Raw genomic sequence first — 27,010 nt, 5'->3', positions numbered from 1 at the left:
CAAATGGAGACACAGCTGTATGTCCTACATAGCAGTGAGTTCTATTTCCTGTTTTATGGTGATCATCACACTTTTCCTGTCATCTGATAATGTTCTGTGGTGGCAACAACAACAAAAAAAAAAGCCCAACGCCAGTAGGGTTAATCCTTTAGGTGCTCGCTGAGCTTGAATCTTGCAAGATTTGCTTAGGCTCCTTCTATTTTTCCTTCCCCAGAACCTTTGATACGTTGAGGAATCATCCGTCTTTTTACCTTTTCAACCACCGAGGACGAGTGCTGTTCCGCTCCTCAGAGGAGGAGGTGTCATCGCTACACCAGCAGCAAGCTCTTCCCAACCCGTTACGGCTCCGCAAGCTGGAGCATTTGCACTGAGACTGGCCTTTTTTCCCTGCCTGTAAGATTACTAATGTCACTTAGGATTTTTGTTGTTGTTAGACCGAGGGGTGGGGGTGTGGGGAGGCAGAGTCCCAACTCAACACCCCTTATTTTTTCATGTATTTGTACATAAACGATGTATCATGCTGTACAAACACGCATCTCTGTTCACATGATTCCACCACCATGTCCACCTCCCACCTGTGTGCCAACCCTCGTGTTTTTCAAGCAGGTACGTTTGTATGGAAATGATTTTGAGTCTTAAATTCAGAGACATCTCGCCATTGTTGTCCCTTCTGACATGACTTGGGATATTTCTCTTCTTTGCACTGAATATGCTTTGTATGAAGGGTTTTTAAAACGCTTCTTTAGTTTCATCTACTCATCAGTCTCGAGAAGATAAAGAGGAGCGTTTATGTTTGTAGTCGTAGATCTTGTTTGCAATAAAGAGGTTTGATATCTGCGACAGGAAATATCGGGTCGTCATTCTAAATCTACTACTGCCTAGGAAGTCATAATAGTTCCTAATTTCGTTGACATTTTAATATATGATTTAATAAAAGTAACCTGATTTTACCCCGATATTGACATTTAATGTGGTTATTTCAAAAATGAATTGCTACTACTACATGGTAATGAAATGTGATGAAGAAAGAAGTGGCGGACATCAAGGCTGTTCAGTTACGTCATGTAAATCAACTGGGGGGGTGCTGTTTTTACCGTTGGCCACCAGGTGTCAGCAGAGGAACCTGAACAAAACGAGACCTTTCGGGTAAGGAAATTACTACTGTACTCGTTTGCGGTTACGGTTTACATAGGCTGGTGATGCTGGCTGATCTTTAACAGTGGATAGTCTCCCATAGACATGAACATAAAAAACCTTTCAATGAGAATACTTTTGATATTTTTTATGGTTTTATTAGCCAGTATGTGATATTTTTACTGAGATAAATACCTGAGAGAGTAATACTTTTTTTTTTGAAGCCTTCATGGTGACCTGAGCCCTTCGCTTTAGGCAACATTCCCCTCACAAATAAAATTATGAAAACGCCTGGTTGAAAGTGCCAGTATTTTGTGTGACAATACATGCTGAAATTCACCTCACCAGCTCACCAGTCCCTGCAGCACTCATGCTTCATCATGCTTGACTGTAGGCAAGACCAATGACAGTAAGCAGACAACAATGGATGTGTGTTGCATCATGTTGAGTGGACTGTAAATCTGTAGCGCTAGACAAGCTGTACACTGACTAAAGAATCAGCGGGGCATGGTGGGACGTGTCTCCAGCACTTTTTCAAAAGGCGCTTTTGGTCCCCTGTAGTTCTTTCCATCCCAAAACAATGTTACACTACATTAAAAGGAGACAGACCAAGCGGAAAAGGGCTGCTCAAGCTGAAGCCTGTTTCCCTTTAGACCACCTACAAGCTCCCACCACCTAACATTTGAGTTCCTGTGTGCGTGCGCGTGTTTGGCATAAAATGTCAATACCGAAAAGGGAAATCCATGCTGAGTACTGTTAATAATATGCTAAAAAAATGTGCATGCATTCAAACCAAACTTACTTATGCACACACGTATTGGAAACAGCAGATATACCATTTTACAGGCGGTTTATTTGTTTTGTTACAAAAATTCAATAAAATTCTAAGTTTACAAAATTGACTTTCAAAATATTTGTCATCCTCTGAAATGAACAAATAGAGAAAAATAATCAGTCTTCCTTATGAACATGAAACAGTAGTGTACATTGGTCATGAAAACAAAGGAGTCAATGCAGCAGATTCCTTCCAATCAACCGGTGACGCAACCAGTCAATGGAGAAACATTGTGTGTGTGTGTGTGTGTGTGTGTGTTCATGCCTTGGCATACTTCTAGGGACTTTTTTTTTGAAAATTCAACTGGGAGACATGATTCTCAGCTAAGTGGTTATGGTTACGGTCAAGTTGCTGGAAATGACAGCAAATCTGCTTAAACTCCCCCAAGAGTCAAACTGTAAAATGTGTGTGTTGACAATGGACACTGACCGCTGCACACCAGTAAGACAAGTCTTCTATTGCTCTAAGGATGGTGACCTCTCTGTGTGTTTCATCCTAACACTAACACAATACCACCATTGCATGGGATTTGTTTGCAGCATGTCAGTACATCTGTGACATTCTGCATATATTGCCATTACGCTTTTTTTTTTTTTAAAAATCACCTAAAGATGAATTTTGAAGGTATTTTCAAGAAATGTTTTACAGTCATGTCAGGATGGTTAGCGCCTTTGAATTTACTGAAACGTTTTCTGGTCTTATTGGAACTCCAACATGAAAGCATGCTCCTCTCTACGAGCAGCGGGTCTTGACAAAACAAACACAAAGTGGCCATGAGATTTGTATTTTGCTTTTCATGTTTTTTGCACACTTTGTCTCCCATATATATTATATATATAGAATAATAGTTTGCACTTTAATTTATTATAAAACAATGTTTTACTGCCTAGAACAAGCTCACTAGCTAAAATCTGCAGTTTGATCATGAAGAGCACAACATGGCCACACTCTCATTGATAAAGTTTTGATTTTGTTTGTAATAAAATGAAACTAAAGGGCACAAATAATACCCTATTTTGGTGTAATATAGTGGAGGTTCTCCCATGATGAACAGTGAAAGGCTCACCTCAATAACGATAGCAGATGATCTGGGGCTGCTTAGTGCGGGTGCTTTTCCACTATGAAGACCTTTCACAAGGACTGTTTTAAACAAGCCTGACCCAAATCTTACTGACAGCTCCATAGCGAGCTAAAATTAAGTGTACCAGCAGATGTGAAATAGCCTGAATGACACCAGCAGCATGGAGGTTTTATGGGTTGACTTATTCATGCCTTCTTTGCACTTCAAATTTAGTTGATTTCTATTTTTTCTGAAGATAGTCAAATAAAATGTACTTGAAATTCAAAGGGCGCCAACAACCCTGACCACGACACTACCTACAGTATATATTGCTTTCACAATATAGACACCAATTGTGAAAAGACAGTGCTTGAGTCATGGCAGTTGTGGTTGGAGCCTTTAAGAAAGATCTGTGCTGCCGTTTGAACATGTTTTATGGCTTATTGTCTGTCTGGCGGAGTGTGGATTGTGAGTGTCATCTGTCTGTATGAAGAGAATTATATACAGTGGTGTGAAAAAGTGTTTGCTCCCTTCCTGATTTCTTTTTTTTTTGTTGCATGTTTGTCGCACTTTAATGAACAAAACTGCACAAAATGCAGTTTTAAAATTAAACATTTTATAATTAAGGGAGACAAAAATCCAAACCTACATGGCCCTGTGTGAAAATGTGATTGCCCCCTAAACCTAATAACTGGTTGGGCCACCCTTAGCAGCAACAACTGCAATCAGTTGTTTGCGATAACTTGGAATAAGTCTCTTACAGCGCTGTGGAGGACTTTTGGCCCACTCATCTTTGCAGAATTGTTGTAATTCAGCCACATTGGAGGGTATTCGAGGATGAACCGCCTTTTTAAGGCCATGCCACAGCATCTCAATAGGATTCAGGTCAGGATTTGATTAGGCCACTCCAAAGTCTTTCTTTCTTCAGCCATTCAGAGGTGGACATTCTGGTGTGTTTTGGATCATTGTCCTGCTGCAGAACCCAAGTTTGTTTCAGCTTCAGGTCACGAACAGATGGCCGGACATTCTCCTTCTGGATTTTTTGGTAGACAGCAGAATTCAGGGTTCCATTTATCACAACAAGTCTTCCAGGTCCTGAAGCAGCAAAACAGCCCCAGACCATCACACTACCACCACCATATTTTACTGTTGATGTTCTTTTTCTGAAATGTGCCGTTAATTTTATGCCAGATGTAAAGGGACACACACTTTCCAAAAAGTTCAACTTTGTCTCGTCAGACCACAGAGTATTTTACCAATCATCAAAAAACATCATCAAGATGTTTTCTGGCAAAATTGAGACGAGCCTTAATGTTCTTTTTCTTCAGCAGTGGTTTTCGTCTTGGAAGTCTGCCATTCAGGCCGTTTTTGCCCAGTGTCTTTCTTACGGTGGTGTCATGAACACTGACCTTAACTGAGGCAAGTGAGGCCTGCAGTTCTTTGGATGTTGTTGTGGGGTCTTTTGTGACCTCTTGGATGAGTCGGCGCTGAGCTCTTGGGGTCTTTTCAGTTGGGAAGGTTCACCACTGTTCCATGTTTTCGTCATTTGTGGATAATAGCTCTCACTGTGGTTGGCTGGAGTCCCAAAGCTTTTGAAATGCGTTTATAACCTTTTCCAGACTGATAGATCTCAATTATTCTCACTTAAGTATTTTAAAGGGGCAATCACTTTTTCACACAGGGCCATGTAGGTTTGGACCTTTTTTCTCCCTTAATAATAAAATGCTTCATTTAAAAACTGCATGTTGTGTTCAGTTGTGTTGTCATTGACAAATATTTAAATTTGTTCGATGATCTGAAACATTTAAGTGTGACAAACTGGGAAAAATTGGAAATCTAGGTGCAAACACTTTTTCACACCACTGTAAAAAGTCCATCTACTCTTCCCCAGTAGATGTGTTCTGCCAACAGGATGTGATGTAACAGCACATGGACCGCTCCGGTAGAAGTGCCTTTGTCTTTTTTTGGGCTTCTTATTCTTGGCACACAGCTCAAACTATGTCCCCCTGTTTTGTAGTTTGGTAGTAGTGAAACTAACTGCCGGGATCATTGGGAAGTTGTGACGGCGCGTCGTGTTTGTCGTCCAACTCGGCAAGGGTGAGCTCTAACTGCTGGATCAGCACCCGCTTCTTGAACCTGCAAGAGATCATTGGAAGATGATGGGCTGTTGCCAACTCCTCAAAGGCCATTTCCTGTGGAGCAGCACGGCTTAAAGAACAACAATTTACCAAAGCTCTCAGTTAGCAGCCTCATTTCTTGCCTTAAAATTCACTGTGGGGATATAAATTAAAGCTGGCAAAACAGCCGTACCCTCACAAGACGAGACGATGCACGAGATTGGGCCCACGAGAACGAGACGAGATTTTAGCATTAATTTTTAATACAACTACAATGAAAAAATATGACAAACAAACTTTTGTATTTAACTGAGTCACAGAACAATGCAGGTGCGTTTTGAAATGTTTGAAATTGATGCTTAAATGTGGTGCCAGATGTGCATTACATGGCGGTACGGAGGTGAAGCTCACACCCCTGTGCCTGCTCGCTGGATACTTTTTTTTTTTTTTACCTTTGTTGATGGCTTGTATTTAATTCTTGAAATAATGTATGGCGCAATAAACACTCAAATGCGCACCCTTACTGATAAATGTAACAACCATGACAAATAACGTCGTAAAGTTGAACATGTTTTGACTTACTAGAGTTTCTGCTTGGACAACAACAATGATCAAGCAGCTAAAAAAAACAGCCACACGTCGCTCGCTGAAGCTGTGAACGCCGATGTGCGCTTCCAATAATGCCTTCCACACTGCCACTTCCATATTACTGTAGTGATGCCACAGTTCACAGTCTGATTGGCTTCTGGCCGCCCTGTTGTCGCGATACAGCTTTTCTCCAAACGAGAAATCTTGTCACGTTTTGATCACCCCTAATTTTCAATGATGATCCAATGACGTTGGTTGTTGTGGCGTGATATGTAAGAAGCTGTTGACACACGTTGCACTTATTTCATCTTTAACCTTTTCAAAATACTTCCACACTTTTGGTGTGTGTGGTTTTTTTAGTAGCCATTATGAGCCAATGAGTCCGTCAATGTCGACGGTTATCCTAGCTTCAAAGCTAGCGCGCCCACATTAAGGCGTGGTAAGCATAGGTTTACCTAACACACGGGTTCAATTCTTTAGGCTGTTTTTGTATCAAAATAGGGTATTTATAATAAAAACAAAGACAATCTTTGCAAAAATGTATGCTCAACAGCAGCCGTGGCCACCCTCCCATATTTTTTAAACTTGTTTAGTAGTGTGGAATGTTAAAAAAAAGACTTGATCAAGTGATGTTACTCAAACAGAATAATAGTCAGCAACAGTAGGTATGAGAACACAGACTGGCTTACTTCACTTCTTGATGCATGTGATGTATAGTTTTATCCATAATAGGCATAATGGAGCAAGGCAAGACATGCTCAATGATGCATTTAAACCCAATGTTACTCACTACTGACAGGGGCTGGCTCTTTTCTCCTACAGCCAATGACTTTTTGCTGTCCTGTGGAAGTTTGTCACACTTTGCAAATGTTTAAAACTGAGGTGGATGTTTCAGAAAGCCGTGTGTTGCATCAGTTATTAATTCATGTTTGAAAAACCGCGGTAGAGCGAGGGACGACTGCATTAAAAAACCCAAAACCCAGCAATTTTACGAGAATAAAGTCAATATATTATGATAATAAAGTCAGAACATTATGAGGAAAATGGCCACGGGGAAAAAAAACTAATTTTCCAGGAATAAAATCATAATATTATTAGGAAAAACGTGTAACTTTTTAGAAGCACAAAGATGAAATATAAAACAAATAAGATATTATTTTCTAAAGTCAAAATATTAGGAGACACAAAACAAAACAAAGAATGAAGTTGCAAATTTTGGACCATTGGGTTGGGGAAAAGCTATAATATTAAGAAAATAGAGTCAGAATATTATTAGAATAAAGTCATAACCATCCATCCATCAATCTTCTATGTTGCTAGGGTCACAAGGGTATGCTGGAGCCTATCCCAACTGACTTCGGGCGAGAGGTGGGGTACACCCCAGACTGGTCAGAGTGTACATATAGGGCACATATACACAAACAATCATTCTCATTCACATTCACACCTATGGACAATTTAGAGTCTAACATGCTTGTTTTTGGAATGTGGGACGAAACTGGAGTACCCGGAGAAAACCCACACACGCACGGGCAGAACATGCAAACTCCACACTGAGAGAGATTCGAACCCAGGTCCTCAAGCTCTCCTGACTGTGTGGCCAACATGCTAACCACTAGGCCACCGTGCAGCCCTAAAGTCATAACATTACAAGAAAAAAGAAAATGTAAATGAAAATGTAAACAACAGAAATGGGAAAAAAAGTTCATACTAGTAATACGCTTTTTCATCTATATCACAAAGCTAAGAGATGCAGGCTGTTATTTCTTTGTCGTTTCTCGCTGCATCGCGGTTCGAATGTCGCTCCCTCGCTATATCGTATTTTTCAAACATCAATAAATTAATTAATTAAATGATTGCTGTTTCGTGATTGACTATGGCCTATTATTAGTCAAAAAATATGGAAAGACAAGTTACATGAAGTACAGTATTCTCGTCACTAGGCATCAGTAACATTATGAGACATGACGCTAGATTACATTACTTTACACACTGCATTGAGACTGGTGTCTGAGCCAAGCCGAGCCGACATGCCTTGGCAGAGACAGACATGCCATGACTGAGATCCTATGGTAAAAAAGGTTCTCCTCTCATTCGGTGTGGAAGTGGTAAGTTTTTGGCTTCTTTTTCCTTCTTCCCCACTCCGTTTGAAACACTTTCTTGTTTAGAATAAGTAAACTGGAGGCTAACTACTTAGCTCGGTAGCTTGCTATGCTAGCAGCGGCCGTTTCTTATGTCCCTGCAGTGATACTGTAGCCTGTGCAATGTAAAAGTGACTACTGGGGTGTTATTTCATGTCTACAGGGCTCTAATAATGTTAAAAAACGCATTTAGAAAGTCATAAACAGGTTTTCTCTACTCTAACTGTGAAAATATTCTGTTTATTAAGAATGCTTCTTACTTCGTGGAAATTCACTTATAGCGGATGACTTTGGACCCAATTAACCACAATAAACAAACTTTTACTATAATTTCTTATCATAGCTACATGGGTTGGTTTACAAAATGTCAAATGTCGAAGACCCCTGCTTTAGACAAAGCTAGCAGGCATATTTTTGGACTATGGGAGTCCCAATAGAAACCACTGACATGATGTTGTGGGGAAACAGTGCAAGTGCTGCGCAATTGTCATTATTTCTTACCTGGAGGCCTCTTTGATGGCATGTTGGATGAAGTAGCGTTGGACATTTACCGGTCCTTTCACTTGCTGCAGTAGTCCCAGTATTGCCTCAATGTCTGTCAACAAGAGAAGAAAGCAAAGTGAAACAGGAAGTAAGCAAAGTAATTCTGAAAGTGCTGTTTTATGACCGCATATAAAGATGCAATCCTGTTAAAGTGGGCGTCCATGTAATATAGTGTTTAGGAGATGAGGCCGTTTTTTGCAATGCACGCTTTCACTGGTTCTTACTCACTTCTTCCAGGTTTGCGGACCTCCTTGATGACTCGCGTCCTCAGCTCTGCTTGACTGCCATCTAATGGGGGTATGTAGATGGTCTCCAGCACGGAGGGATCAGCGTCTGCGCTCTCTGTCTGGCTCTGTGGACTCAAACGTTCACAGTTGTATCTCTCCTCTAGTGGCTGCTCCTCTTGACCATCTTCCACCAGCGCTTTCTCCTCTGTCATTTTGGCGTCTTCCCCACGATCCACTGCTCCAGGCGTGGCCTTACCCTCCAGGTTGAGGGAAGATTGGGCCCCTGCTACCAAGTCCATCTCACTGGGCCATTTGTCTCCTGATTCCAGCCCAGGAACGCCATCACCATTACTCTCAATGACCGCCACATTGCCGTCCACTCCTGCAAAGGAAAAAAAAAAAGTCATTATCTCAACAAGAGGTCATTTTGAAACCATCATTTCTATTGTCTTACCCTTGTGCTGTCCTGGTATCACCTTTGGGAGGTTCTGTTGCCCTTGAACTGCAGAAGGACTCTTTCCAATGAGAATGTGGTTGGTATTGACAGGTGGAGTCTGGGGCCGTCGTAGTAACGGTGACATGCTCCGCCTTCTCTTCAGAGTGGCACCAGCATTGGAATCACCCGAATTTCCCCTTTTCTTGTTTTGAGGGCCCACAACGAACTCATCGGCCTCATCGATCATCATTCCCTAGGAAATACAAACATTTATATGTAAAAAACAGCTGTCATCTGGATCCTAAGGTACAAATAGGCAAATGAACATGTTTACATTCATCGCTCCCCACTTAGCACTTAAAATTTTGTGCCTATCACAGCTTTTCAAAAATATATTAATGAATAAATCATGCTGTTTGGTGATTGAATACGGCCTATTATTCCTAAAAAAAATGCATATTTAAGCAAACTTTACATATTTTTTGCCCAAGTTAAGCATTTTCAAGCATAAAAATGGCTAAATGCACAATAATACAAATATAAGGCATTCAGAAGACGCATTCAAAGACGCTGGGATGATATGTAGTATTCTGCTGTACACTGGTTAGTAGGTGTCAGGAATGTTACTGTAATGTTCGGTGAGACACACAAGCGCCAGACTTCATCGCCGGAACAACAGACTGTTATTGCGGGTTTGAATTGTGTCACAACAGACTCAGTAATCCCTAACATGAGCAGCCGTTGCAACTCAACTCCTCAACACGTCTGATGTCACTTCCTGTTTACACCCCCAGAACACATTTACAGCAACACACATGATTATGGGTCTTATGTATGGTTTAAATGGCTTATTTCCTGTTATTATGTCTACTACATTGGGTAATATAAGTGTAAAGGTGACTATAGGGGTGTTATTTTAATCTGTCTGGAGTCTGGAGGGCTCTCATAATGCTTAAAAAACGTATTTAGATTGGGATTTCTATGCTTTAATGACAAAAATGTTCCATTTATAAAGAAGGAATCCTACTTCATGGAGATTCACTTATTACGGTCAGGTCTGGAACCAATGAACCGCAATAAACGAGGTATTACCATAATGGGATTTTCCAGGTTAAAATTACTGACAAATGTGCAATTTGGTCCACAGATTAAACTTCCTTATTATTGTCATCATTATTCTCGGGGCATTGAATCGATCGCAACTGGATTGTTCAGGTTGTCTAAGAAGGCGTTTCGCCTGTCATCCTCCCACATACGGTACTATGCTGTCCTTTCATCTCTTCCTAAATAATTCCAACATTTAGCCTCGAACAAATAAACAAGGCACATCCACCTTGGGTTCAGGCGTGGTCATGACCATGATTACATCTGAATGGAATGTTAACAAAGGTGATACCACCGAAACGACCATCTTTGGCGGGCAGAGGCCCCACTCAATTGTGTCCTAATGACGGTCATTTCACACCACAAAAGAGCGTAACCATTACTGTCTGGACATGCCTCCTTCTTTAGAGGATAAATACATTGGATCTCGCACCAGTTTCTCAGACTAAAGCTGTCCTATCTAGTCACTCAGCATGAACGGATGAAGCTTGCTCGGATGAGAGGCGAAACGTCTTCTATGACAACAGTCCTGTTGCGATCGATTCAATGCCCTGAGATTACAATGACCTGGATGAATGAGGATATTGACATGCCTATCATTATTATTATGATATTATTCAGATCAGCATCAAAGCTACAAGAGGCCATTGTTCGCAATCAGGGAATTTTTGCCACTTGAGTGGACTCTCAAAAATGTAATGGGTGCATTGCATTACATAAAAAAATCTAGGTTGATATATCAAAAAGTGTATACAGGAAGTTGCAGACAAACAAACCGACAGATGAAAACGTCCTCGCTAGGATGTATCAAAGAGCTGCTACATTCTATTACTACCTTCTTATCCTGCTTGAAAGGATTCCCAAACGTATGCAGACGCTTAGGTTGATCTGGGTCGATCTCTCTCAGAGGAGACGGCATCATCTTCAGGTACTCTTGGTAGTTTCCCATCTGAGCCACGGGAATACTGTGCAGGTAATCTAATAAGCGCAGCACATTGTGTCAGCAGTGATACACTGTAATTAACCTACTGGACTTAAATGTGGGCTGTAATTCCAAAATGGATTATTGCAACACCAGGAGGTGGTAAATAAATACCTTCATCTTGACCTCTGATTAGTTTTTGTGACGTCCTCAGTAAGTTGGAGCGCATTCGAGTGAGCTGATCCAAAAGATTCCGTCTTGGGATGTCGTATGCATTTCGATAACTTTGAGGCTTTACATCCTGTGAACGGGACGTCTCTAGTTATTCTGCACAAGGCTCGAATGTCCTGATTGTCCTCCACCCACCTTATTGAGGAGTGCGATCTGAAAACCTGCAAACTCCTTGACGTTGATGTCCACCATGCGAAGTGGAACCTCTCCAGTGATTCCCTGTAGTAGCTGTTTAAAGTCTCGCCGGTGGGCCAGAGACAGTGAGCTGGAGTGGTTCTTCACCCTTATGCCAGTTTCCTGGGGTGCCTTCTTCCCCACAGACACAATTAATCGCTCAGACTCTATCTTTGCCTTGATGAACGAGAGAAAAGACACCATTTTACAACTCTACTACTCTCTTTCTCTTTGCTAGTCAGTATTGACCAAGAATGTTCTTGAGGGTATCAACTCATTTTAGGTCGCATGTGGTAGTTGCTTTTTGACAAGTATTATCGTGGAATGCTTTTTCCCGACACAACCCTCTCATTTGCCCAGGCTTGGGGTCAGCACTGGCACGTTTTTTGGCACTGACTGAGAATAGAACACACGGCAACTGCACGAAAGCCAGTAGCATGTACCGCTACACTACTTACAGGAGGCTTTTTTCTTTTTTGTGAAAGCGTCACAAAAAGGTAGTGGTGATGGCAAGAGAAACACATGATGTGACTTCTCTGTGTTTGCTACCAAGTACAATATGACAAATCCTCCCTCCCCGCTTCCTATAAGTCCTGTTCATCAAAGTTCTGTTCTCACATGATTCTAAATTTGAACAATTAGCGTTCCATAAGGGACTGCGTTCAACCTTGGTTTTCCACTTCCACTTCCACATTGGTCCTATCTACCATCTATTGAATGTGTAATTATTGTTATTGCCATATTGAATATAATTATGATTATCAACTACTTTGATTACCTGTAAACTCTGAAAATGTGAGTGTGAAATACTAATCAATAATATTTACGAAAGTATTTCAAAGTATACTGGTTAGATTTGATGTATGTGTTATATGTTTTATAGACAGAGGTAGATCATTGAATAAAACAAATAAAACAAAACTGCACATTTCAGATTGGCCTTTTATTGTGGGCAGTCTAAGGCACACCTGTGCACTAATCATGGCGTCTAATCAGCATCTTGATATGGCACACCTGTGAGGTGGGATTATCTCAGCAAAGGAGAAGTGCTCACTATAACAGATTTAGACAGATTTGTGAACAATATTTGAGAGAAATGGTGATGTTGTGTATGTGGAAAAAGTTTTAGATCTTTTGAGTTCATCTCATAAAAAAATGGGAGCAAAAACAAAAGTGTTGCATTTATATTTTTTCAAGTGGTTATACTCATATTTTTTTAAATAAATATAGTAATTTTATATATATATTTACTATATTTATAGTAGGAGGTAGATCTTTGGGACTTGGTCATTTTAAAAGTAGCTCGCAGGCTGAAAAAGTGTGAGCACCTCTGCGCTACTGGAATAACCTCACTGTACAGTGTAGTAGTGATGCAGGCCGCAATTTAAGTGTCATTTTTTTCTTAAACTTTGGGTCATGGGTTTGATTCCAGCTGTCTCTGACATACTGTCCTGTGTTACTATCTAACTATGAACCATTGACTTTCTTGTGACAGACAATTGTGATCTTGATGATGATGTGTTGGTGTCGCCATATAAGTCATTGTGAAGAGGATGGTTTATTACAGGTCCTCATTTTTCACTTAAGAATTAGTGACACATGCGAGCACACTCCCAAACACAGTTCATTATGTATCATAGTGTCTCCTATGAACAAGAACAAAATTAAAATAATCCTGGTGGCCTTAACTTGAGTCAACAGCGCCCCCTGTTGTGGTGTGCAAATTACAGGCCATTTCTCAGAGCTTGTATGTGTACTGTAATGTAGAGTCCATTGTGTATGGAACTGCAAGGCGGAAGATTAGTGACAAAAATCACGTGACAGCGGTAAGATTGTGACAATAGTCACGTGACAGTTTTTTGTAGTTGTAGAATTGTTTTTTAGACTTGAAGGATATTTTTTTGTAATTGAAAAAATATGTTCCTTTGTATGTGTAAAACATGCTGTATTTGTTTCTGAAGCAGGATGTATTTGTATTTGCAAAACAAAATGCATTAGTTTGTGAATGATATTTTGTACTGGCAAACCACACTGAGTTTGTTTGCGAATCGTTGGGTGCGAGTATAACATGTTTTGTGTGTTTGTGAGGTTTTGGAATGATTTTAACTCCATAGTCCTCAGTTTACGACGTTCCGTGATACCACATTTCGTGGTTACCAATGCGCTGCAAACACGACACTCGCTCGAAAACTAGTCACAATGCAGTGGCGGAAGAATATACTATGTGCTCAATTTTGGCTGCACTTGTCTCAATCGCGTCACTGTCACGACCATCATTGAGGATAAACATCGTATTGAAACGTCTACCCGGACGTTGTAAGAATTGATCAACAATCTCTTTATTGCAAAAACAAATGAAGCTACTGCTGGCTGCAACCACGGCAAAACATCAGCAAACTCAACTGTCCTTCCAGCCATTTATTTTCTATGCCTCTTAATCCTCACACTGAACAGTCCTCTACACTTATTATTATTTGGCAGCTTTGTTAGCTTGACACTGAACATATGAGGTAGCCATTTAGCCACCAGGTAAGTAAACATGGTAGCATGGCTTCTCCAAAATAGCCAATAAGTCAAATGACTTATTATGCTCCGCCGCAGCTTCTTCTTGGGTTCCTCAACTAGCATTACCTTGTCCAAGTGGTGGCGTTTGAGGTACGCTTGGAGGTTGGTGGTATTTCCCACGTATTTTATGGTTGAACGACACAGCTTGTAAACCACCATACTTCTATCTAAATTGTGGCCTCCTTTTTAAAGCCCAAGTGCTCCCACACATACGATTTTAAGCATCAACATGCTGAACTAATGTTTACTGCCGCCATTGTCTTTCTTGCGCTGACTGTGTGAACCGGAAGAGGAAGGCATCGGCATCTTGCTGGAAATGCTTGATAGCGACCTCATTGCTTTTCCAGGTGGAACATAGGGGAGTTGAATGGGATTTCTTTGTAAACAAAATATCGATATATGTCTCATCCACGCCACGGACATGTAAGAGAATACAAACAGCTGTAAGTGACAGCCATGAATGCCAGTTATTTTATTCAGGAAAATTTACCCCAATTTTAATGCAGTTGAATTTGTAATTGTGAAAAATATGGACATTTTTTGTACAATCTGTTTTGTTAAACCACTATTGGTAACATATGCTGGTGGTGGTGTTGTTATATTTTTTGCGTACAGTTTCACACAGCCTCTTTAACACGATAGATAACTTCCAGGTCGCTACCCTATCCTTGAGCAAGTTAACTCTCCTATCATCCTTGGGGTCAATTTGACCCCATTCAATGTTTGTCACCCCGAGGACCACCTGTACTGACATACAAGACTATGGAGTCCTGTGGGGGTGGTGTGTTTACCTGCTGGCTGAGCTTCTTCAAATAGGAGATGACACTGTAACTCAGACCGCAGTCCATGCTGTCTCCAATTAAATTAGGTGCCCCCATCATCCTCAGGGCCTTTTTTAAAGGCTGTCAAAAGATAGCGAGAAGAATATTTTCAATGCACCCTCATGCCTGAAGTGTTGACAAAAGGCCGTAGAAGAAGTGACAGTGACTTACTAAGAGGTAGTACGGAGGCATGGTTTTCAGGTACATCTCAAAGGCTTGTCGCCACTTGAGGTTTGGCTTTAGTTTGTGCACTTTGAACAAGTCATCTGAAACAAGAGTAATGAAAAGAGTGACGAGCAGCGGTTGATGACATCATTTACAGTCAGATAATGGCTTTACTTGACTGTTTTCACTGCAAACAATGGTAACCAGAAAGCTTTACATCATTAGACCAATTGAACATTAAAAAGCTGTATGTCTCACCGAGGAGTGGGAGGAGCACAGGGTAGTTGTAAGGCATGACAAAAAGGTTGACACATGTGAGAGTGGTGCTGGCTTTCAGGTAACCAAAAGGCTGTCCCAGGTCATTTTGCTTCCCACTGCTGCTGACAAACACCTGAAGAATGAAGACTGATGTTTTTTTTTCTTCATATCAAGTCAAGCATCATTGTGTCAGCAGGCATTTATGTGTCGAATCACGCGGAACCAAATAGGTATGATCGGTATGTGTTGTGAATATTTACCTGCCAGCACATGTGTGGAGACTTCCTTTCCAGAATGTACTGGGTGAGAGGAGAAGGCTCCAGTTCATATTTGTCAAACGGAAGCTTGTCTATCACCATGGGCTCACAGTCCACACAGGAGAAACGTACCACCGGATGGGCAGTCCGAGGGGGCTGGGAGGAGGGGACATTAAAAAAAAGCAGATGCAAAAATGTCCTTATTATAGCAGTTGTAGTTTGCAGAGAGTAGTCACGGGCCGGTACGAGATTCTGACGGTATGATAACCTTGGGCAAAAATAACACGGTTTCATGGTATTATAATTACAGCTGTAGAATGTGTTATTTTGAAATATCTTCATTGAAAAGAAGATAAAAAAAAACCCTTCTCTGTTGAACAGTCATTTCTAAACAATACAATTAGAACATGATGGAAGTAGAACATATGTATTAAAAAAAATAATAATAATAAATTAATTATTTCAAAAATAAATAATAAATAAAATGTAGTCTACTGTGGCTAATCCTGCAACTCATGTCACAAGACCATAAATATTTTCTTAGTAAAAAAAACAAAAAACATAGCAAAACGCAAATAAATGCAATTACTGGCTCAATCAGTGGCTCAAGAAGGTCACAACATAAATAATAATAATAAAAAATGCGTATTTGTTCAATTTTGATTAATTTGCTTGCTTTCACTTCCATTTCCAGGTCATGTGATTGTTGTTAGCAACTGTTGCTAAGCAGTTGTTTTTTGATGTTCAGTGGAGAGTAAACGGTTTATACCTCTTAACCTCGACTCCTGTCTCGTTCTGAATCACATCTTCAGATTTGGCGACCTTCGACGTGAGTAGTATGTCGACCGGTAACGATGGTAACAGCGCGGCCGTACGGGTATAATGAAACGTGTGCGCTCTACTGTGCATGTGTATAACAAGGTAACGTGTTGTAAATGGAGTAAATTTCCTAAGTGTGCATCCCCTTTGAAGGAATTTTTCACGTGAGTACAATGTTTTCACTAAGTAAGGCTATATTAGTGTATTTTGGCATTTACTATACGTTGTACTATACGCTGCAACATGCAGTGTCAATACATGTTTACACTACAAGCGATTAAACAATGACATTTATGACGTATTAGGTTATGATTTTCACATTAACATGTCGAAAATGTTCTTAAATAGTGTTACCTGCTTTCACATTAATTTGATAGTGGCAAAGCCAGGTGAAATACACACTAAATCCACACTCTACGGGATGCAGAACTCTGTGAGCACACACGTCTCGTCACAGCGGCGCCACTTGATGCTAACAAGGCAGCTAACATTGGTGCTATCTATGCCATTACGGTTAAGTTGCCAGACTTTTGCCGACACAGCTGTTTTCAGCACATCGAAGCCAAGTTCCAACTGCGAGAAATAACACAGGAATAACATACAGTGGCCGCACTGGACTTCAACTTTCTCTCATACCACAGGAAAAGTATGACGGACAATTTTAGTGGTTTGGAAACGGTGACTTTTTATACCGTGGTATACCTCAAAACTAGTAACTGACCCATGCCCAGCAGACAGATACCAGAGTTGCACATTTGATTCAATGAGCTGTAAATCAATTACCAATTAGCTCTTGGCAGATTGGAGATCAGCAGACAAATTCCAAAACAAGACGAACAAAAAGCAGCCTAATGTCTCTGCTTACCAGCGTAGGAGAGTTCTGGTCCGGCCAGAAGGACTCTGGTATGGGCCAATGCCCAACTGGCACCCCTGTTTTGGGGTTGGGCCGCACATAGATGAGTTTGTGGCAGCTGTGCCACAGCTGCGGGCTGAAGGATGACACAGATCGACTTGATTCTGAGTTTTCTACAAAACAGGACAGGACATTGTTGACTGAGAAGAAGACATTAATCAGTTGTAAAGGAAAATTAAAATGGGGATTTCTGGGACAACAGTTCTCCTTTCATTGGAGTATGGCACTGTGAAAGAAAATACAAACTTCCCGCAGCTTTTTGTCACTCAAAGTTTTCATTAGTTGAGGCCAAAATTATTAGCCTCCTTTATGAAATCAAATAAAACCCCTGTCTTTTTAATGAAATGGGTCATAACCCATATTGTTTATGGTTTGTGTGTGTTCACGAGAACAAAGTCTTTCGGCATAAGACAAAATTAACATTTTTATTTATTTGCGGAACTGAAACAAGAAAAAGATGAAAATATACTGTATATATATAATGACCAAAATTAATATCCTTTGGCAGTTAATTAATAGTCAAAAGGATAGACTTTCTGATACTTTCTTTCTTTCTGATAAACCAAAAATAATGACTTCTGGTAGTTTCTAAATAAGTTAGCACATGTCTCCTGAGGAATGTTAGCCCATTCTTCCAAGGCAAATTTTTCAAGATCATCCAAGTTGCTTGGCCTGCATGCACTTGTGGATTCTCCATAAGATTGAGATCTGGGCTCTGAGAAGGCACTCCAGAAGCCTTCATTTTGGTTTCCTTCAAAAACTGAAAGCTCAAGTTTGCTATCATCAGACCAAAGGACCGACTTCCCCAGATTTAAGATTCTCTCTGGCAAACTTCAGTCAAGCTTTGATGTCCCTCTGTTAGAGCAATGGGGTTTTCTTGGACCATGGCGATCAAGAGCCCTCATAACAGTCTATTTGAAACATCAGGTCCAGTGGTAGCCAGTTCAGTGATAATCACCTTTTTTTTCTTTTTAAACAGATCTGGGGCTTCATGTTCACATCTCAACTATTTTTCTCGCCAAAAAATCTGGCATTGTTCACCACGTCCCAACTTATTTTTGACAGGATTGGTTTGTATGTGCTTTGCAATGATGCAGCTCTAGCGACTGTGAAATGTTTAGAAATGGCAATATATCCTTCAACACTAAAAAAGCGCATCAACCATCCTCGGTCTTCTGTCCAGACTGATTTATTTACTTTTTGACATGATATCACTTCTTAACAAGATTTAGGAGCAACTCTAGACCAATGCATTTTGATCAAGTAGTCAGGTGATCCTAACCCTGCTTCTTGGAGTCGCTTCAATAAAATGTATTGTTAACTGACTGCTCAGGTTTCATTCAAACCTTTTATATTCAAAGGTGTACCAAAATGGGGACGTATCACAGATGAATGAGTTTCTAAATAAAATGTGCCAAATATTTCAACCATTGGGCAATATTTTACAGAAATGTTGAATAGTTCTTAGGGGGCTAATAATTTACCTCAGCTGTACATGTACTGTATCACTGTTAGAGAGCCCAAACTTTTTACATGTTTATGTCATTGTGTCTCACTGATAATGCTTTTTCGTCAAGTGTTGAGATCTCACACTTTGTTCAGCGGTCCATGAACTCACCATGGGTGTGTGCTGTGACTGGCTACAAGGTGACTCCCATTCCATCTGTTCAATGATCATCTTTATCATTCGTGAGTGAGTACCAATACTTTATATTTTAAATGGGTCTAATAAGTGTGTGAGGCCTATTTGGGGATTCAATCTGGATTGTGAACAAGTGAACAATTGGGGAGAGAAAATACGAGTTCTGGAGCTAAATCTAATGCAGTAATTATGACAACCACTTTCATTGCAAATGTTGATCTGAAATTGCAAGGGAACATCAGCATCAAGCTAGAAGGAGGGTTTCGGGGAAGGGGAGGAGCTGTGTGTCAAAAATAGACTATATAATGTAATAATATCTAATCTATCTGGGTATCTATGAGCGTATATCAATTACTCGCATGTTTTCGCTGGCCGCAAAAAGCAGGGTTCTACTGCACGTGATAACTCACCTTCCCCTACAAGAGGAGGATCTGGCCCCGTTTTCTCAAAATTAATGACAACACCACTTTGAACTTTTTGAACTAGAGACTCCAGACACTGGTTCAGCATTCTCTGAGTTCGCACGCAGTATGAGCGCCCTGAGACAAAAACAAGAATGTGTGCTACTAACACAGAAAAAGTGCAGACATTAAACATTTACTCTAAATACTACAGCAGCGTATTTAGGCGAGAATGTCAAACCTCCTGTGACTTCACACATTTGGGTGATGGCAGACTCATCGGTGGGGACACTACCGAGCTGTTCGTTGTCTGCCGTGGCTGCTCCCGGGAGCCGAAGCACCAGCGCAAACAACCTCTGGTCCCAGCGGAAGGGCTCTTTGGTCAGCTCGCTGCCAGCCAGAGGGGAGTTTAGAGGCAGGTGCAGCTGCACAGGGGCAGAATAAAGGTGCATAATATATAAACAAAGTAATTTCTGAACAGCTGACTTTATCAAGACCATCGCAATGCAATTGTGTGGTTTGATCTCTCACCTCGTCTGGGACCCCCGAGCTGTGGGTAAGTTTGTTGCCATCTGTGATTGTGATGATCACGGATGGCTCAAGGAAGAAAGGGTTACGCCCCTGCAGAGAAAACAGCGATCATGAACAAATGTAGACAAACTACTCAACTATCCATCAGTATTCTGTATCTTGGACGTCATCAAAAAAATGGTATAATGGGCCATAATGCAAAACTCCACACAGAGTGAAGATGTTCAAAAACTCTGACTGAGTGTGGACAGGTAAAACTGCGCTTTTTGGTTGTGCAACATTATCACATGTTTTTAAACCTTATTTAACACCAGAACATGAAGTTATTGACTTACGGATGTTGTTCATTTCTGGCATCGGTAGATGCACGCGCATGCAACATATAACACGCACGGGCGATTAAAAAAGCATTCATAATGTTTATTAGGCTCCTTGTAAGTGTGCGCTGATTTTAAAAATAACGTACACGTCATTGTACATCTAATACAGGGGTGTCCAATGTGCGGCCCGGAGGCCATTTGTGGCCCGAGGCACGTTCTAAAAATATAATTTAACAACTAAAAAAAAAACCCAAAACCCCCCAAAAAACAGCAGAAATGGAAAAATCTGCAGTAACTTTACAAGAATAAAGTCAAAATATGAACAGAAGTTGTTGGATCTAGTGAGATTATACAAGTATACTTAATGTTGTGGCTGGTGAGTGTATGTGGGTTACTTATAAATAGGGATGCTCCGATCAGGGTTTTATGCTGCCGATTCCAATACCGATACCGATCATCCATGGACTGAAAATGGCAGATACCGATCACATGGAGTAATTATACATTTTTCAATTTATTTATGATACAGTACATTCTTTTGGCCATATGATATGAAAAAAGGAACCATAAAATCACCTTAATTTCGACAAAAACATATTTGACTTTTTCAAGAGAACATATATCACTGGTGAAACTTACAGAGGATGTGACGCCTTCTTTAAGGAGACTTTGGACGTGAGTGTACATTGGTGGAGCTCTAGCAAGATGTCCAAGTATGTGAGAGAGAGCACTTTATTTATTTTTATTTTATTTAACCAGATAAAAAAACCTGTTGAGATCAGGATCTCTTTTACAAGGGTGACCTGGCCAAGAGGTCAGCAGCACACGTCACACGTAATAAATGTACAAATCTAGGAGGTGACAAAATACAACGTATATGAATACACATACTTTGTAAAGTGCAGGTGTTTTGTGATAAATACATAAAAGCTATTAAAAAACAAAGGCACTGTTCTGTGGTCTCACGCTCTTTGTCCAACAGCAAGGACCGAAATGCTCCAAAAGGGATGAGTTCTGAGAGCTTTAGTTCAGCCTGTAAAAAATTCCACGCTGTGAGGGCTGCAAAACTGAACGCTCTCTTCCCCAGTTCAGTTCTGACACGAGGAACAGAGAGATGGAGGGTGTCACAAGATGGCAAGGCGTAATGACTTTCAGTTCTCTGAAAGTCAACTGGCGAACCCGGTGTCTTCCACCGCTGAGAAAGACTGGTCGTCTCGTCCGAGTTAGTTCATTTATTTTTTGGGTTATTTGCTTAGCCTTCTGACTGTCACGCACATACGGGCGAGTGTTGTTCACATGGCTTCATTATCTTCTGTTTGACTCATGATCACAAAGTGAGCCTCGAAAACTCAACATACTCTGTCAAGTGTTTGTTCTTCAAATGCCGTGTTAAATTAAAGCTTTTTAACGTGCTACCCCCCCGCAAGATAATTTTCGTAGCATATATTGGTAGTTAAGTTCCACACGGCAGACATGATGTTTTCGTGAAGGAAAGTGGGCAGGGCACAATGCCCAAGACGTTAGTTAGGGTAAGACACTACACTGCACGCATGGATCATTGCGTGCTGCAATAGCACGAGCTACATGTGATCGGCTTTTGTGATCGCATGCCGATCATGTGATTTTTCACAGACATCGGCTGATACTGATCGGTGGCCGATTGCTGGTGCATCCCTACTTATAAACATATATAATTTCATTTAATATAAATTAAATCAGAACTAATCATTCAGAAAATATTCACAATAAAAAACACGAATAGCAAAAATATAAATAAAAAATGTAAACATAAATTGTATGTATATTTTTTCCAACTATTATGACATTAAATAAACATCACACATTTTAAGTAACAGCACTCTCAGGGAATTGAATCGCATCTGGGCTGTTAAGGTTGTCTTTGAAGATGTTTTGCCTCTCATCTGAGCAGGCTTTGTCAGTTCATGCTCAAAGACTAGATAGGCCAGAAGTGTCCTATCTACAAGTATCTACTGTATCTACAGTAGTCCTATCTAGTCTGTGAGCATGATCAGCCTGTTGTTGTAGATTCAATATGACCTGGAAAAATTTGAATATTCACAGGCAAGTAACCGTACCGGCTCTGTAAATGCAGGAGCTGACTAGAGAGTCGTACTAACAACACAGCGGAAAACAACAGTGGCGCCACCTACTGTACCTGTCCATAATTGTCTATGCCGGAGACGAGGCGGTTGAGGTTAAGCAGGTCAAAGGCTGTGCGAAGAGCGTGGCCTAACGTTGTCAATCCGGACGCTTGCAAGTTCTTCAGCTCACACATGAAGGTGGCGTGGTTCTCCTTCCAACCTGCCTGAAAGATACACGGTGTCAGTTTGAACACAGTAGAAGTAGAAGAGCTAGAATAGAATATATATAATTTCATCTGAAATACTGCAATACTAGAAAATAGTGAACGCAGCCTTCAACCACAGAATGGCTCAAAGGCAAAAACAACACCTTGGCCAAATAATGACATTTTGCATCTTAATGAAACATGACTGACTGTAAATAGAAGACAGCTAGAGCCATGCAGAAGAGTCTCATTTTCTATAAGAGTGTCCAAAAATACACCTCCCACTGCTGCCTGTTCTCTGTGTGGAGTCCCATAGGAGAGGATGTGGGTGTGGAACTGCTCTTAGACTTTCCTCCAGTGAGGTCAAGTACTTTAGTGCTGTAGCTTCATGCTTAATCTAAGGATGACCTGCAAGCTTACCGCTTCCCATGTCCAAAAGGGAGGGGCAGAAGAGAGCTTCAAGTGTCTGTATCAATGTGTTTTCTTAGAACATTGTCACAGGGTAGAATTATGGATTAGCAGTCCAAACCCAGAATGTGGGTGGAATCTCATTGCTGTTGCACATATAATATTAGGTCATTCAAGCCACAGTGCTCAGTGGCTGAGCCAAACAGAGAAGTACACCAGACATACACTCCAGTACATACACGCTTTGCAAAAGGCATAAAGTATAAGGCCTAGATTGCACTCAATAATTTAGACTACAGATTATTTTCTTTTTTTTTCCCCACCCAACCGCCGCTCTCTCCTTCTCCATCAACAATTTATTGCCAGTGTAACTGCACAATCAGAGCAGTCCCATGCAGTAAAACCTTGTCCTTCCAGCATAATCCTTCATGCACAAAGGAGACACACACAACATAAGGCAAGCAAAGAAGGGAGGAAAAACAAATGTTGCATCTTGGATTAAGAAATGTAAAACTGGATTTGCACTATTAATGAATGTAATGAGTGCATATCAATCACAGCATAACATGGATGACAATATCCATTTTTAGGCTTATACTATGATGACCTGCAATGCTGATCAGAGAAAAATGCTCAAAATAATTGATGAGAATAAGGAGCCAAATGTCAATCATCTCTTTGTATGAACTTCAATGTGTCTTAATTCCACCGCTTTGAAAAGGAACTATAAAAATAGTCATGGAACAGTTATTACACTGCAAAGTGTTGTGGTATGCATAAATTATACAGAAAAGTGTTTCAATGTTGTAAATGGGTGAGTACCTTTAAAAAAAACCCAAATGTTTACTCGGGTGTGTAGCAGTTTTTCCAACAATGTGCATATGTCTAATACTAGAGTGCATCCCCATGCATCCCTGATTCAGCATTCACGGCTCCGCAAATAAAAAAAATTGGGTAATTAAAAAAATAAAAAATCTCCATAAATACGCCTTTTTTTCTGCAGAAAATACACCTCATTTACCTTAAGCCGGTAATAACTTATAAATATGTGATAACACAGGCAAAATGTACAGCGTACATGTACAGTACCACTGTAAAAAAGCCCAAAATTTTTCCATGTTTATGTCTTTATGCTTCACTGATAATGTTGTGGTCCTTGAATTCACCACAGTTGCGTGTTGTGAGATGCAAAGTTGTTTGGCCACAGCCACTCGCAGCAACTTGCAGCGAGGTGAACCCAAATATAAAAACAAACATAAACATACAATGGTCAATCATTACTGGAATTACAACAGGCAAGCAGTTATGGATTATGTCGATGAGGCTTGGAGAAACGCCTTCTCTAGCCTGCTAGCTTCTAGTGGTAGCCCGACAACCAGGCTAAAGATTGTGTGACGAGGGACGGTTCTGGAGCTGAATCTAATCTAATAATTCCAACAGTCGCTTTTATTGCAAATGTTGATCTGAAATCGGAGGACAACGTCAATGTCAACCTAGCAGGTGGGTTTGGTGGGGGTGGAGCGAGCTGTGTGTCAAAAATAGACATTTTTATGGGCGTATCAATTCCACCATTCGCTGGTGGTCTCTGACTGTAACCCACGCAAAAAGTGGGGCTGTACTGTAGAAGAGAATGCTAATTTATTTAGGGAGCAAATAAATAACTATGCACTTAAAAGCAAGAAAGTAAATGCAGAGATGGTCGAAATTGAACCGAGGCTAATATCACTAATATATCATCTAATTAAACAGCTGACATGTATACCTTCTAAAAATGAGAGAACAGAGGAGAGGACAGCGCAGGGTTACAGTATTGCAACGGTATATTAGAAAAAGCACCACTTCACAGAACTGCTTTGCTGTAGAAAAAAAAATGATACGTTCCATTACACACTCCAAAAATGTCTGCTTTAATCATGGAAACAGTGTGTTGTGCTATTCTCCTCCTACACTGACCTATACCACCTTATATAAAAGGGATGGCTCATTTCTTATGTATGAAAAGACATTATGATGGACAGCTGTAATAATCATCTCATCTAATGCAATTATTTTAGTGCAGATTTTATAGTATAGTAAACAATGACTCCCTAGATGTTATGGCATCGCTGGAAGGTCAAAGCACTTAGAGCGGCTTTTTTTTTTAGTGTACGATACCATCTCCGCTCAGCTCGACCTGCCTCATTGGTGGTCATCTTTGCGTGCCGCGGGGAACTCCGAAAACCACAAGGCATTGAACACATTAATAATGAGATACAAGAACAAACAACAACATTACAGGATTTTTGGGGTGACTGAGCAAGAAAGGGGACTGCTGCAGCAAAGCGGAGATTGTGGAGTATAGCCACAGTCAGGCACTGCACCTTAGCTTCACACAGTAAATGTTTTCATGAAGACTTTTTGTATTCATTCAAGCCATAAGGAAGTGACCTTGTGGCTTGTGTGCTTGTCTAGTGGCAAGCAAGCAAACAAGCAAGCTGAACCTATTGTAAAGGTGCAGTCAAGTACGCTGTCCTGTCTCATCATGCTTTCAAGTATCACAAGTAAACACGGCTACACAAATGAGTAGCTATTACACGTATGCTGCAGCTTGGACAATAACCACTTCATACGCAGATGGTTGAATTTATTGAACCTGTGTGTCAACACAGTCATTACAAATCACAATAATGGATATTACAGAATGGAATAGCATGCAGCCCTACCAGTATAATGTGATAAAAGTTGAGATAACTTATTCTTGTGTTATTCTAATTTTAACATGTTCAACATCAGTCCCCCTTTGCGCTGGTGTTATACAAATAGGATGAAAATTCACCTGGCATGAAAATCATAGGGTCAGGTGGCAGGTTATAAAACAAGTCAACAGATGACACGAGGGCTGTGGAATTATTGTAGTGTGTCACAGGTTGCATCAACGTGTCCTTGAAGCCAGTGTGTATGGAGGCTTTTATTGCTATATTTATTAAAACCTTATATTTATTTCAACTGTGAGCCAATGGTAAATGAATAGGGAGACAGCCGGGTGTTCATTTTAATACAATATGTCAACAAAGATGAGGCCCTAAAAATATGTATATAAATATAACAAGGATGCGTGGGCGTGTGAGATTGATAGTGTTAAGCAGGCGGTGAATGTGATTGTGTTGAAACACAGTGCTGGCAGTATCGGCATGAAAAATAATCATCATATTTTGTTCCATCGCACTCACACATTTCGTGAAGGAGGTTTATCAACTTTCAGCTCAGGTTTGGCCAATGGTAGTACGCGAATATGGCAAGGGGCGGGGCGAAAGTTGACAGGCACGCCCGTCGACCAATTGGAACAGTGAACTGCGAGGAAAGGATGACGTCACGGCGGCTAATATATTTCTACGCCTCCATCTCAACGCCCGAGAGTTTTCTCTACACAAAAGCAAAATGTCCGCTGGATGTGAGGAGGCAGTGCTGCCCTGCTTCTGCGGATAGCGCCAACAAATAAATTGCCGCTCTTTTGCTGCGAGGAAGCCAACGACAGCTGGCAACACAGCAGACGGACAATAAAATCCCACTTACAGAAAAACAAGTTGGACTGGCAAATGTAACAATTGTATCATTGCTAATTACCTTCACTCCGTATGGTGGCTCATCGAATGTAACTAGCATGTACCTGTCGCCTCTACTAGCCGGGTCTCGGGCACGCAGCTGTCAAAAAAGGAAAACCAAAACAACATATATTAATTTCGACCGATTTCGCCCAAGGAACCCTAAGAGCACCAAAGGTGAACACTTGCTGGAAAAAGTCGGGGTAAAAGCATTCGTTACCTTCATAAAGACCTCAACCGCGCCTTTAGCAATGTCCAGATACGTCGTACCCAAATAAGTGCGCTGATTCATAGAGGCGGACGTGTCTAACAGGAAAACTAAAATAGGCATTTTAAATGGAAAGCCGCTGTTGTATGCTTTTCTAAATTAACTGTTAGCCACATATGACCTATAGTATGGCCAAGCAGTTCACACATGTGTGTATATATTTGTTAGAATAAGCCCCCCCCCTCCTGAAGAGGGCCGTTGCCTCTGCCCTCCCTCTATCCGCCTTTCCAGTGCTCTGTCT

At 40.8% G+C, this 27,010-nt stretch overlaps 2 protein-coding genes across 6 annotated transcripts in view; one reads left to right on the top strand and one right to left on the bottom strand.

Annotated features, from left to right (window-relative positions):
• Positions 1-969, top strand: part of mmgt1 (membrane magnesium transporter 1) — a 2,037-nt gene extending 1,068 nt beyond the window's left edge. The window contains exon 4 of the mRNA XM_054791324.1: positions 215-969. Coding sequence (XP_054647299.1) covers positions 215-371 — 157 coding nt within the window. The 3' untranslated portion in view covers positions 372-969. The remainder of the gene's footprint in view (positions 1-214) is intronic.
• On the bottom strand, positions 940-27,010 carry ints6l (integrator complex subunit 6 like). 5 transcript variants are annotated; one of them, XM_054791314.1, is made up of 18 exons: positions 26,722-27,010; positions 26,524-26,601; positions 22,381-22,530; positions 19,885-19,974; positions 19,595-19,778; positions 19,363-19,518; positions 17,263-17,423; positions 15,582-15,734; positions 15,322-15,454; positions 15,070-15,164; positions 14,869-14,979; positions 11,474-11,689; positions 11,282-11,408; positions 11,021-11,163; positions 9,100-9,334; positions 8,647-9,027; positions 8,377-8,470; positions 940-5,165 (listed from the first exon to the last, which is right to left on the bottom strand). In XM_054791314.1, exons 1-18 carry the CDS (start codon positions 26,830-26,832, stop codon positions 5,063-5,065), a joined length of 2,721 nt encoding a protein of 906 aa, XP_054647289.1. In that variant the 5' UTR covers positions 26,833-27,010; the 3' UTR covers positions 940-5,062. The 5 variants fall into 5 exon arrangements, with proteins under 5 accessions (XP_054647289.1, XP_054647290.1, XP_054647291.1 ...); XM_054791315.1 differs by having other exon boundaries at positions 19,363-19,515; XM_054791316.1 differs by having other exon boundaries at positions 19,363-19,491.

The sequence above is a fragment of the Dunckerocampus dactyliophorus genome, chromosome 11, assembly GCF_027744805.1.
Source record: "Dunckerocampus dactyliophorus isolate RoL2022-P2 chromosome 11, RoL_Ddac_1.1, whole genome shotgun sequence".
NCBI classification, from domain to species: domain Eukaryota; kingdom Metazoa; phylum Chordata; class Actinopteri; order Syngnathiformes; family Syngnathidae; genus Dunckerocampus; species Dunckerocampus dactyliophorus.
Note: the sequence above shows the minus strand (reverse complement) of the source record. Positions and strands in the feature narration are given on the sequence as shown.

Excerpts from the sequence above, each read along its gene's own strand:
- ints6l (XM_054791314.1), bottom strand. The coding sequence starts at position 26,832 with ATGCCTATTTTAGTTTTCCTGTTAGACACGTCCGCCTCTATGAATCAG. Across the intron at positions 11,690-14,868 it reads TGAAGAAGCTCAGCCAGCAG|GCAAAGATAGAGTCTGAGCG; the intron begins GTAAACACACCA and ends TCGTTCATCAAG. Across the intron at positions 9,028-9,099 it reads GATACCAGGACAGCACAAGG|GAGTGGACGGCAATGTGGCG; the intron begins GTAAGACAATAG and ends TTTCCTTTGCAG.